The following is a 14,005-nucleotide window of genomic DNA, read 5'->3' as shown; positions in this document are numbered from 1 at the left end:
AATACATAATTACTGCCTGTGAAAGATGATGATAATAATAATATATTTGTATCAATGGAGCACTTTTCGAGATGCTTTACATAAAGTCTAAGTATCTCCGATAACTAAAAACACACTTAAAAGTCACCTATTATGCAAAATCCTCTTTTTCATGTCTTTTATACATAAACACTAACCCTCTGTGTAAAGAGATTCTGAAAGTTTCAGAAAAAAAGATCCGCTCACTTTTTGTCCTGATCCATTTATATCAAAAACTGTCTGAAAATGAGCTGATCAGATTTTGGCAACTTTATGATGTCATGACGATTTTTTTGGCTTGTGTAACCATTAGCCAATAACCAACCAAGGTAACCCCCCCCCCCCCCCCCCCCCCCCCCCCCCCCCCCACCTTATCACCTGAATCTCCTCCTAGAGCACCATTGTGTTCTTTTTAACCAAATATCTCTCAGAGGGGCGTGGGGAGTGGCTCCTTATTTTCATCTAAAGTAACAGACAGGGAATCAGCACTTTTGAAACAGGGCTGAAACAGAGGGGATTATGGGATGCTACAATGATCTGTTTGGTATTTGGAGCCAAACACTTCAGAGACATGTTTTGTATATATCTGAGACTTATAATATATTGATGAAAATCAGTATAATAGGGGACCTTTAAGTCCCAGGGTAGCACAGGACATTACATATAAAGCTATACTCGGTTCTGCCCTCAGCGCTTGTTGCTCAACCTGTTGTCATCAAAGCTACAATTAAGTTCATCAGGTTTTATAATTGTAACAACTGACAACAACACAAATAGGAAACACCCACAAACACAAGCTATTCATGCTCTCCGTGTGTGTTTGGAGGCAGGACACACATTAGGATGGAGTCAGTGCTCGGTGAGGGTGGAGCTGCTGCACTGCTCCCTCACAGCTTTATATTGATCTGCTTCCACTTTCTGTCTCATCTCTTCCTCTTCAGCTTCAACCTTCCCTCTGAGTGGCCTTCACCCTTTTTTGTTTTTTGACCCCTTTTTATCTAGCTTTCACTCCCATTTCTCTCTCATCCTTTCCATCTTAGTCATCTCTCAGAGTCATTACTCATGTGCCAGGGTGTGTTATCAGACTCCTCTGATAAAGGTTGCAGACTCCAGACTTTATCCGTGTTTAAAGGATGATTCCTGTTTCTCAGAACGTGGATGTTATTTTGCTAGCTGTGGCCATCATTTATTTCTGTTTATAATACCATTGTACTCACCAAGAGTCGGAAACACAACCTACTTTTGAAGAAAGGTCAGACCTAATTATCAAAAGTTAGTCTGAGTCTTACATCATGCCATCTTCTCTGAAGCCATGTCCGTCACCCAGAAACGTGAGAATGTTAAATATATGACCATCTTATGCAAACTAAAGTAAATATAGTTAAATAAACCTCTTATTTAGCCAGATTTATTGGGAAAATTAGGAATTATTGCAGAGAAGTACTGATGGAAATATGATACTATAATGTATAATTGTAGGCCATAACGTCCCTACGCTTTCATGCTTTGGAGAATATAATCATTCAAATAGGTATTAAGTAATCTTCAATGTGGTATTTAAAAAAGCAGATTTATCTTGGTGACTCATACAGGAACCATGACTAATCCACTTGTATATTTTAAGATTGACATTTTGATTATGCTTTATTGGCCTGAAGTGGAAAAACCCTCCTGTTTATTTCAAGAATATTTCAAAGATGGGACATTTCTGAATAAAACCAAGGCTTGTAAAGTAGCAGCACGTACTTTTTTGTAAAATATTTCCTAGCTTTTATTTTACAACCTGTTGCAGTAATGTTCCCAGATCTCAGTATTTGATCTGAGCACTATATGGAATGATGGCAAAAACTACCAAAATAAGTGCAAAGATGTATCAAGTCATATTTATACTTTTGAAGTGATGAGGTAGTGAATCAGACACAGCGGTGCATTCATCACTTCCTGTCTGTGTGACATCCATCATCAAGTCTCAGAAGGTGGTGGGAGGAGGACACGCCCACACACACAGAGCTGCTCTAATAACCGACACCACCCTCCATATGAATGTCAACACTTCCCTTTTTTATTTATCTGTACTGTCGCTGACGAGATGGCACCACCTGACCACATCTGATTCATGCTGGTGGACTCTCCGCCCCCCCCCCCCCCCCACACTCTCTCCATCCTCACTCTTCCTGTCGCACCACCCACACAGCCAGAGGAGCACTCTATCTCACAGCGTCTGTTTCAACTGACCCTCGGTTTTCTTACTGTCGCCTTGGGGGAGAATTTAGTCTGAACGCTGGATCTGTTGCTGTGTGTTGCCATCAGAGTGTTAAACATGCAAGAGTCTGGATAAAATCAGAAATAGAAACTATTTTTTTAGGAAATAATTGTGCTCCTTTAATCAGAATTGTTGTCAGGACAATAGCTGGCTAAATGTGCTTCTTCTTATCCACTAAACTGTTTATTTAACTGTTGCATAAACAACTATCAGTAGATCAACAGATAGTAGATTACTGTATAGTTAATAGATGTGTACAGGTATATACTAGCTATACATGTTCATGGCATTAACTTTTGTAGCCTGGTCTTAGTCTTTAGTGTCTATATTTATTTTGTATATGCTTCTGTTTTGTAGATGTTCTCTGTTTTTAGTTTTGTGACTCATGTGACTTGTCTGCTTTTCTACTTCACCAAAGACAGTACTCTCTCTTTCTACTTTATATAAACCAACAACATATCTTATAATGGATGAATCATCTTTCGTGTTAATCACAATTTTCAGAAATGTCTGGACCTGGTGATTATTCGTTAAGAGAAAATGATCTACAGGTTATTCCCTCACATAATTAAGCCATGTTCTCTATCTACCTCCCACACGTCTCTGCTATGTCGTTGTTTCTGCTCCCTCCGTATTCTTCACAATGTGTAATGCCGTGGTCATTTGTTCATGCAGTTTATGGGGAAATTAGTAACGCTTGGTTTGACGGCGTGGATCGCCCCCACTGATGCGGCAGAATTGATTGGTCAGTTATATCCATAGCTCAAAATCAACTTTAAACATTGTACTTTAAAAGCAGAAGAGGAACAGACTTCTATTCTGATGTAGGAATTAGATTTATGAAAGTTAATTACTGCTGTACTTTACATCAAGTGTTTGTTTAAGTGCTCACGGCTAAATGAGAGCCAAATGTGCTGGAATCTGTGTTCAGTCAAAATAATGATGATACCAACACAATAATACGGAGAGCAGATATTTCCCTCATCTTGTTTTTTTACTCGTCTTCCTCCCTCTCTGCTTATGATCATGTTCAGTGAATTCCTAAAAGTCTGCAAATTCTCATTTGAATGGAAAACACTCAGTAGTCAGCAAACACAAGTGTGCTTGCATGCAAACGCTCAAACAGAGATATTAGCAGTCGGGCAAATACACACACACACACCTTTTATCTCATTTTCCTGACACACATAAGCACACACAAACCTTTCACTCCCCCTCACACACTGATTTGCACCCCCTCCCACACAGACACACACTATTTGATGATGTGTATCTCTCCCGCAGACACGCCCTGCAGCTGAATGTGATCGCCACCCAGCAGCTCCTCAGCCTGGCCAAGCAGATGCAGCACCTCGAGGCCTTCGTTCACATCTCCACCGCCTATGCAAACTGCAACCGCAAGCACATCGACGAGGTCATCTACCCGCCACCCGTCGAGCCCAAGAAACTCATCGACTCTCTCGAGTGAGTAGAGGAAGGGCTGGTGCCCCGAGGATGTGGAATCAATTCTATTTCAGTTTCATTCATACCCTATGGGATATGATGAACACACTGTTTCTGAAAACCATTAATATACCTAAAAGATGTTAAGTGGGGTTTCTGCCCCGCCTGAAAGCTTTTATCCACTAATTCCCCCAATTACTTATACGTGTTTTATTATTTAAAATTCAGGTTTACTTCAGTATTTTCCTGATTTCCTTATTAGGTCAGGACATTTCTGAATAAATGAAATGGCTAAACATGACCAAAGAAGATCAGAACTATGATTCTAGACATTTCATTACTCAATGCCACTCAGGTTTCCATCAGTATCATGATTGATATCCAGTCTAAGCCTTGTGAACTTAATGGAAATGACTTTATATTATAGTGAGCATAGGCCTAAATTCACTTGGAATAATGAAGCAAAAATGATTCTTTCAAAGAAAAAGAAAACACTGACTTAGATAAGGGTTCACCAGAAGGAAAAAAAAAGGTCTTGCTCTCAGGGCTTCCATGCATCTGTTTTAAACGTTAGTATCAAGAGGGCTACTGTATCAATGACTTGATTGATTGATTCATAATACCATGCTCATTTGGATTTTCCTACACACGCCTTATGCTGTAAATAATAATAATACAAAACTGGTGGAACAAGCTCCACATTGACTATCAGGATGGCAGAAAGTCTACACATCTTCCGACAAAGACCAAAAACCCACCTGTTTCGACTGCACCTTGAAAAAGAAAACCTTTTCCCGAACATAACACTTAAGATGGGTTTGTCCTAAGGGAAGCCAATGCAGTAGCACTTATTCTGGCTTATGAAAGCTAATGTACCTGCAGGGTTCCTGTTGTTTTGAGTTTGTTCCTATATGGTTGAATGCCATTATCACTTTGGATGACAGCTAAATGTAATGTGATGCAGATATCAGTCAATGATCAACATAGAATACAATAATACCACAGTATGGCACAGTGTAGAGGAACGTTCCTCTGACTCTTCTGTGTGTCTTCAGGTGGATGGATGACAGCATCGTGCGGGACATCACGCCGCGGCTCATCGGGGACCGGCCCAACACGTACACCTACACCAAAGCCCTGGCGGAGTGTGTGGTGCAGCAGGAGCAGGACAAGCTCAACATCGCCATCATCAGACCCTCCATAGTGGGGGCCAGCTGGCAGGAGCCTGTCCCTGTGAGTATTTCCGTGTCTGTGATAAAAGTTTGAGTGACTGGTTCCTTGATCCCATGCTCCTCCTGTGACAGTAAACGAATGGAAATAAGATATTGGTCGACGTTATCCTGCACAGATCAATGCTGCTCCCATGGGGGTTTTATCTTAAATGGCCAAGGATTAAAGCAAATTGGTTAATATCTTGGCTGAGGACCAGCAGGATTCAACCTCACCGGCTTCAGTCTGCTCAAACAGCTGCTGGGGGGGGGTGAGGGGGGCTGAAATGGGAGAACGGCTGACACTGAATGTCACATTGAGGGTGGGAAGTTTAGAAGTACAGAAAAGTTCATGCAAAGGCCAGAGGACTTAGAAAGTTGAACGTTGCAGCATAATTTTAAGCTGCCGGTAATGCAGGCGTCACAACATCTCTGACATCTGCATTTACAAAACTGATGTTAACACCTTTTTATGTCTGCAAAAGGTCAATAAAAAGGCAATCTGCTATTTCACCTGTAACCTTTACATTAAGCTGGGACATTTTGGTGGTTTCAGTTAAGAGTGTTTTGTGTTAAACACCCAAGGTTACTTTTTTATATCTCTAAAATATATGTTAATTCACATACTATAACTAAATACTTTGGGTATAAACAACAAGAATATACTAAGAGTATATTAAGTTCAATTTTTAATCGAAATGAAGGCCTCTTTCAAGACAACATATCTGATGTATATGCAACTTTCTACAACAAAAGAAATCAAGAATTTGTATTTCTTTGCTGGTGCTTAAGTGCAGAGGTTTAACAGCTGTGAGGAGGGGGAGGCAAAACAGGGAAAGATGCTACAATAAACATCACAAATATTAGTTGTATACCGTGAAATAATCAAAGGTACTCTGAGGGATTTCAAGATGATGCTGCAAAAATGAAAAATCCAGAAATAAGACGTGAAAGCCCTTGTTGGCACTAGTGAAATGTGTGTGTGTGTGGGTGAGTTTGTGTGTGTGTGTGTGTGTGTGTGTGTGCACTGGCACGGCAGTTCCTGGCTTAGTTTCAGTTGTAAGCCCGGCCTGGCGGGGCCTCTTTAAAGAACCTCATTCACGCTCGGCCATGCAATCGCCTTGACAGCTCCTGCCAGTAGGCGCTGTGAGGCAGGGGGGGTGGGACTATCTATTTATATTTTTGTGTTCATGTACGCTGGGTTTAAAACCACAATATGCATCGAGTTCTCTCAGTTTTCGACTCAAACATCTTCCATTTAGCCAACATGTATGATGCAAAATATCAAGTCAGAGATGTATCTGTGCATGAAGCAGATTGTAGAGCAGCTAAACACCTCTGGTCAGTTCATCTCTGCTCTTTATCTGCAGCAGAGCATATTATTAGATTTAGGACAAGCCTCGGCCCCCCCCCACACAATGCCTCTCCAGCCCCCACGTTGCTGCAGTCTGTAACCAGTGGTTTCATCCATTTTTAATGCACTCTAATTGAAGTCGACAATCACGGCGTCCCCTGTTCTCCCACAGCAGGAAGTAACATAACCCTCAACAGTGGATACAGCACACATGAACATGTACTTACCCACATGTGTGATGCTGTTAGAGCCAAATCCTTAATCCCATTATATGTTACTTTGTATCATGATTGCATGACTTGTTTCTCTGTAATTCAATAGATTATTTGAACTATAACCAACATTTGGTCCCATTTTGACCTTAACTCATTATCTCCCGCCATTAATTATGTCCTGAGCTGAGTGTCCTGATGTCCTGATTATGTATAGGCAATTGCATTCTGGGCTGATGGAGCCTAAAGGTGGGAGATGCTTGTCAGTTAGTCCAGTTAAAGGGGCCCTATTCTGCTCATTTCCAGGTTCATATTTGTATTTTCTGCCTCTACTGTGATGTGTTTCCATGCTTCAATGTTCTTAAGGGCATTGTACGTGATTGCTAAAACTTCCCAAAAAGCATTACAAAATATTGAATTATTATATCCTTGGTATTATCAATCTCCACAATATAATTAAATTGAAAGACTATAAATCATCACATTTAATTATTGCCTAGCCTTAGTTAGCTAGCATTAGTAACATAATGAATCTGACTGACAAAGCTCTGTTTCATCCCATTAACACGTTTTTCTGCTTTACACCTCAGGGTTGGATTGACAACTTCAACGGGCCGAGTGGAGTCTTTATAGCTGTAAGTAAAAAGGTTACCCTTAAATCTCAAAGCTTAAACACACAGACATGTTTTGGAGCTCTGTGACTAAGTGCTGTTCTGTAATCAGGCTGGAAAGGGGATCCTGCGCACCATGAGAGCTAACAACGACGCGGTGGCTGACCTGGTCCCCGTGGACATGGTCATCAACCTCACACTGGCTGCGGGCTGGTACACCGCTGTGCACAGGTTAGTGCACACCCAGTGCTATCATCTGACACGCTATGGGTCCTCATATTAAAGGACAGATTCACCATTTTTAGGTCCAACAGGCTTATTACTAAATTACAGGGCTGCTTTTTTAATTGCAATGTTATCAAAATCGCAATATGGACTAGTGCAATATCCCAAATATCATGCGGTGCAATATTTGCCAAAATATGTAAAAATATCTCAATTAAATATTGTGGTACTACAGAAAAGTCAGTTGGTTACATCTAGCAAACTCCAGCTAGATTAGATTAGATTAGATTAGATTAGATTAGATTAGATTAGATTAGATGTGTTGTCCCCAGGGGGAAATTGGTTTTAACAGCACTATACATGTTCACAATATACATACTGTATATAAACAAAAACAATAACCCAGACAACAACGGATAGCGACAGATAGTTATTGTTTACTATACTGCTCACATATGCATGCACATATTTATAAATAGAATAGGTAACCTGATAGCAGTCTTTAATTTGATTTAATGATGTACATAACATATATGTTGTGTTAAATGTGTGTTATATGAAAAATGGGATGTGCATACATAAAGCTTATTTATCAGAATGTGACATACTTTTTGATTATTAGTTCCATCATGGCCACAGTCAAATGACCTGGATAAAAGCGAAAATATAAAATGTACTGGTAGAAGAGTTGTGAGCATGTATTATCCTGCTGTCACTGTTCTCTACAATGGTTAGGTTTGAAAGCCATTACACCTAAAGTAACATCTTTATTAAGTTGGAAACAATCAAATTAAGTGAGAACGTTTTAAAGAAATGTAGTGGTGAGTCCAAGAGTTCAAACTGTGTAAAATCTCATACTAGCTATCTTTACTACAGCGTGTTTAAAGAGGAGCTGCAGCACCAACATATGATGAGGATGATGTTGCCTCCAGGCTACAACAGACATATTTGGAACAAAAAAAACGATTTTGGTTGATATTAATAAATGATTAGGTGGGAGGGGGGGAATATTGAAGAAGTAATCAGCTAAAGATCCTACATATTATTTAGCCAACTAGACAGAGATGGGAAAAATAATTAGAAAGTTGGTGGAAAGGAAAGAACGATTTGTCTTTTAATAGGATCAGTTTAAAGGTTTTAGGGGAATGTGGGGGAGGGTAAATAATAGCTACAATGACGCTGAAAACATCTGGATGCCTAAATTACATTCAAACAAATGTATTTCATGAAAGAAAACATATATCATAATGCATCAACATTACTGCCTGTGACGTGATTATACCAGTGTTTATGTTCCTGACAACCTGTACTTATTTTCAGAAGGAAAACAGAAAAACAGAACGATGAAAGTTAAGTATTTACTCCAAATTGGAAATGATGTGAAAAGATGAATCTAGCTTTCCCTCAGCCTACATGTTTATTCAGTATCTTTTTGGCACAGCTCTGCATGTGTTGTGTAACATACTCAAGAATTAACTGTAATTTAAGGCACCTATAAAGCAATATAGTATCATAGCTTACTACTTGTTTAGTGCAGGAAATACAGTCTAATATGTGTTTTAATGGCTTCTTTATGACCTTCCTCTCTCCCACTTTGCAGACCTAAATCAGCTCTGGTGTACAACTGCACCACCGGCGGCATCAACCCGTTCCACTGGGGACAGATTGGTACGTACAATAAGGTTGTCTTTCTTAAAGGGGACCTATCATGCAAAATGCACTTTTGTACATCTTTTATACATGAATATGTGTCCCCGGTGTTCCAGGGAACTCACCAAGTGTCAGAAAACACAACCCTCTCTCTTTTCCTCCATACCCAAATCTCTAAAAAAGGGGATGCAACGGATCTGATAAAAACTGATCCAGATTTGAACACTTTACTGACGTCAGGAAAGTGGCGCTACGGCTATTGGGCCAACTCTCCACCTATCAGGGGAATGTGGGGTTGGGCCACGGCCATTGCCGCTCGGTCAAAGGTCTTCTTTGTTATTTATTGAACTTTAAAACAAATGAATAACGACTCTATATAGGCTATAATAAAACACGGAGGACGGAGATCTCTTTTTCTCCCCCTCTTCTGACAGCCCAGCAGCTGATCAGAGCACGGCTCACCTCTCCTGCAGGGGGGCGTGGTCAGCAGAATCAGACCCGTAGACAGCAAACAGCACATAGAGCGAAATGAGGCATGGCTAAAATGCATGATCTGTTTGGTATTTTGAAAACAGAAACGTATAAATATACCTTATATAGGTATGGCCCTACAATATATCATTTAAATATAGCATGATAGGTTTCCTTTAAAGGAAGTACAGACCTGTTGCTGCAGGCGGGTATTTATAGAGCTGTTTTGTCTGAGCCTGCTGGCATCCCATAATATTGTTGTCCCATTCATCATCATCATCATCATCTCCAATCAATACTTTGTGACTTAACTGCAATGAGAAGTGGTTAAGTCGTGTAGTTTGTAGTCAGGGCTCCTGTGGAGAGGGTCTGCCCCCTGCTGGAAACACACAGAAGATGGGTCAGTGGGACATTTAAGAGGGGTTTTCCTTTCTTATATTGGCAGGTGCTCAATATATTAGCTTTTCTTGAAAGCTATGAGAAAAACTAGTTAGCAATTTCAATCAATGAGCTCAATTGTTTCCCAAAAATGTAAAAGGCATGTTTGAAAAGCAATGATTTGGCCATGAAACAATGTTTGGAACATCATATTGGTAGGAACCTGTTTTGGTTCATATCAATTTAACTTTTTTAGCTGCAACCAGTAGTGCTATATTTTTGTCAGCTGTCGGTCTACAAATCTTTCACCACCTTTTGGCAGGGACAGTTGTCGCTGAAATTTGGCCTAGAGTCAAGGTGGGTTTGTGTGAATACATGAACATGTTTTGCATGTATGTATGTTGATGCAGCAAATGCTAATTTTAGCTCTACTTTACTATTGAAATTGGCAAAATAATACTAGCTTGCATAAAAATTACATTATACTTGCATAAGAAAAGTGTCTATGACTGTAGACACATGGACTTGTTCAATATGTAATGAATACAAAAATCGTTTTATCTGACTGAATTTCCCAGACATGGATTGTTAGGACACTACATATTGCAAATACTACAATACAATTATTTTGAATCACTCAAATGATTATGAAATTAACCCAATTCATGAAAAACACAACATAAAACATATATTTAAGCACATACAACTGTGTTTCCTGTGTACAGAAAAGTAAAAACCGTGCACAGCAGATACAGTAGAATTAGAGGGCTGTGGATGTCAGGCTGGCGCGATGACAACAGACCCTCTCTTTCCCATTTCCTCTCAGATTAGCAAACATGCTCGCTCCACCGAGGAAATTGCTCCCTGATGGCTCGTAGCGGGATTGGGTCTCATCACTGCAACTCACTGTTATGAAAGAGAAAAACGTGAATTATAATCCCACCGGCCAAAATGAGAATCAGAAATGAAGCTAATCTAAAATGACGAGTGACGGATAAAGGAGGATGTAGCTCCCTGTTGCAGAGAATTGTGCGAATTTTAGCCCTTTTTGTGTGGTGACTCTCCCAGACCTTGAAGGGTGGCTGAAGGTTAGCGGCGAGGGGCCGGGCCACAGCTGGCTGTCACCTCGGATACGGTCATCTCTGCCCCTGCAACCACTACATATCTGTTGCCATGGAAACGAGCGGTGCAAGGCCTAGTTTGCGTGCCGTGTGTGATGTAATGTCTGAAGTCACATGGCTGCTTTCTGTTTCTTTTGATGGCTGCTGCTGGATTCTGGGAGGAGGTGGATGAGGGGGGGGGGGGGGATCACTGCTCGCCCTAGTTGTTGCGTCTCAAATATTACCATTACGTTCAAGCTAAAACAAAATCCATAAATATCTGGATAAAAACATATTTTAACCACTGCACAATATTATTGCAACTTTTATTTCCTAATCCAAACAAATATGGACGACAGGAATCACATGCCCCCATGCAAAACTTTCACAATGTATTATTCATGTCCGGTATTGGATTATTTGGATATTTCCTGGCCATTTGGATTGAACAAAAACTAAGAAAAAGTTGGATTTTAAAGAAATAGGTCAAAAGTATTTTTTTATGGTACAAAAGATTCCGTCTGAGACAAATACTGTATTTTTATTTGAATAATTCACCTTTTGCAGAGCACCACGTGATGTCGTCCTTCAAGAGGAACCCTCTGGAGCAGGCTTTCCGCCGGCCCAACGCCAACATCACCTCCAACTACCTGATGAACCAGTACTGGATCCTGGTCAGCCACAAGTTCCCCGCCCTCATCTACGACTTCGTGCTGCGCCTCTCTGGACAGAAGCCGCAGTAAGACTCGCCACAATCTGTCATACTTGAAATCTAAAGAGAAGTTCAAGTGTGTAGTGACATTTTACCCCTTCTCATGATTCAGGATGATGCGCATCTTCAACCGTCTGCACAAAGCCATCGGCCTGCTGGAGTACTTCAGCAGTCAGGACTGGGAGTGGAACTCGGAGAACATGAGCATGCTGATGAGCCAGCTCACCCCAGAGGACAGGAGGGTACGCTTATCCACAAACACACTGCCACTTTGAGCCAAATATGTACCTCCTGAGCTTATTGAGGAACCAGATTGCTTGATCCAGTCTGAATATGTATATTTGCTTCATCTGACGCCATCTGAAGTTGTTATTAACCTCCTCCTACCCATTGAATGCAGGTTACAACTTAGTGAAAGAGATACAGTGAAAGGAAATGAGTTACTAAACTTATATTTTACCACATTTCAGAGGGTATTATGGTACTTTAAAATGTATTACATTTCTAGTTATTTTGCAAATTAAGGTATTCAGGCAGAGCGTGAATACTTGCTATAGATAGAACTACCTAGGTGTACATAAAGTAGTTAAAACTGGCTCCACAGTGACACAATACAACATTGTGTATATCATATAGGTTAATGCCTCAGTCATAAGAATTGAATAACATAGATTTAACTAAACAGAATTCTGGGCCATTGTCCAAAAGAGAAGTTTTACTTTTTTAGTGATAATGCTAAACTTTTATTTACCTATTTTTATAGTGTGGTTTTGCTACTTTCAAGTAAATGATGTTCTTGCCCCCTATAAATAGATGTATGCATGATTTATTTAACCCTATTATGATTAAGAGAAAAAGCCATTTAGGGAATATTCCACCTGCTCTTATTTTAATGGTATTATTGGGTCTATTGCTCCATCTAGTGAGGGATAGTGGGATTTCATTTTAATGTTCAATTACAAATGACACAGTATCTTTGGTCTTGCCTTTGTCTCGGGACTTCCTAAACTTCTATTCTATCTTGCAGACATTTAACTTTGATGTGCGCCAGCTGAACTGGCCTGAGTACATCGAGAATTACTGCATCGGCACCAAGAAGTACGTCCTGAATGAAGACATGTCTGACATTCCTGCTGCCAGGCAGCATCTGAGGAAGTAAGTCAACAAGACAATGCAACAGAAATAAAACAGGACAAGAAGCCTGTTATAACAAGTGTGCCACTAACATCAGAAACAAAATAAATATAAGATCTAGACATTTTTCATCAACATTTTTCCTCTCTCTTTCCCAGACTGAGGAACATCCGCTACACCTTCAACACCCTGTTGGTGGTTTTCATCTGGAGAGTTTTTATCGCCCGCTCCCAGATGGCCAGAAACATCTGGTACTTTGTGGTCAGCCTCTGTTTCAAGTTCCTGTCTTACTTCCGCGCATCCAGCACCATAACCAAGTGAGTGTTCCTCACCTCTTCAAGGCAGAGACGGCCGCCCTGGCCTTTAGCTGTCAGCAGGATGCAACATCTGAGACTCTGACCGTCCGTCAAGGACACTCTGAATCCTCCTTTGTGTGTGGATCAGCTGGGGGCTCTCTACAGGTGGGAGGCTGCAGTCGTATGAAGCACTCTAAGGAGAGAAAAGAGGTCTACTAGCCATGAATAATTTGTCTCGTTTGGAAATCTATCATCAGTACCTGCACCGTTCACTCACCAGAATCCGTCCAAAAAAGTATTCATCTTGTTCCTACAGTTTCCTTCTCAACGTGAACGCCAATTATATATGCAACAATAAGCCTTGTGTGTGCCGTCCATTTTCTTTTCCATATCGTTGTTTCCATCCACTTGAATCTAGCTTCATTGCCTTGCCTTATTATTATTTGTTCATACTTGAAATATGGCAGAGCTTCACTGGATTTCTCTAAGATTTGTTTGGTTCTCTGCAGTTTAACTGTGGGGAAATCCAATTCCTCTCTTTACTACGCAAGTGATTTTGATCTCTATCTTACATTATGTGTATCTACTGCCTTTCTAAGATTACACCTTAAAAACTAACTGGTTATCTATCTCAAGTCTCTAAACTGAGACTAGTATTACATCTAAATTCCGACTCTACAGTTCAAGACAACAGTATCATTAAATAAACCAAAAAATATATATCTGACTCCATTATTTACTATCACGAAGAGAATGTTCATATGTCTTTGAACATAAACCATGTTTGTTTGAATGCTCAGCAGTTTGTACTGAAACTAAGTTTACTACTTTTACATCTTTATACTTGAGTCAAAGGCTAGTCTGATTATGTGGTAGACCTTGGCAGTGTAATATATATAAATAAGAGTACATCAGAGTTGAGTTTATTTG

At 40.2% G+C, this 14,005-nt stretch overlaps 1 protein-coding gene across 1 annotated transcript in view; it reads left to right on the top strand.

Moving 5' to 3' along the window:
- The window catches only part of si:dkey-97m3.1 (fatty acyl-CoA reductase 1), a 43,986-nt gene extending 30,191 nt beyond the window's left edge, over window positions 1-13,795 (top strand). The window contains exons 4-13 of the mRNA XM_034133466.1: window positions 3,566-3,745; window positions 4,780-4,957; window positions 7,089-7,133; window positions 7,222-7,340; window positions 8,655-8,684; window positions 8,935-9,002; window positions 11,501-11,672; window positions 11,758-11,887; window positions 12,673-12,800; window positions 12,938-13,795. Coding sequence (XP_033989357.1) covers window positions 3,566-3,745; window positions 4,780-4,957; window positions 7,089-7,133; window positions 7,222-7,340; window positions 8,655-8,684; window positions 8,935-9,002; window positions 11,501-11,672; window positions 11,758-11,887; window positions 12,673-12,800; window positions 12,938-13,100 — 1,213 coding nt within the window. The 3' untranslated portion in view covers window positions 13,101-13,795. The remainder of the gene's footprint in view (window positions 1-3,565; window positions 3,746-4,779; window positions 4,958-7,088; window positions 7,134-7,221; window positions 7,341-8,654; window positions 8,685-8,934; window positions 9,003-11,500; window positions 11,673-11,757; window positions 11,888-12,672; window positions 12,801-12,937) is intronic.
- Window positions 13,796-14,005: the final 210 nt, after the last annotated feature.

The sequence above is a fragment of the Trematomus bernacchii genome, unplaced genomic scaffold (genome assembly GCF_902827165.1).
Source record: "Trematomus bernacchii unplaced genomic scaffold, fTreBer1.1, whole genome shotgun sequence".
Lineage (NCBI taxonomy): Eukaryota > Metazoa > Chordata > Actinopteri > Perciformes > Nototheniidae > Trematomus > Trematomus bernacchii.
This window is presented reverse-complemented; position numbering and strand designations above follow the sequence as displayed.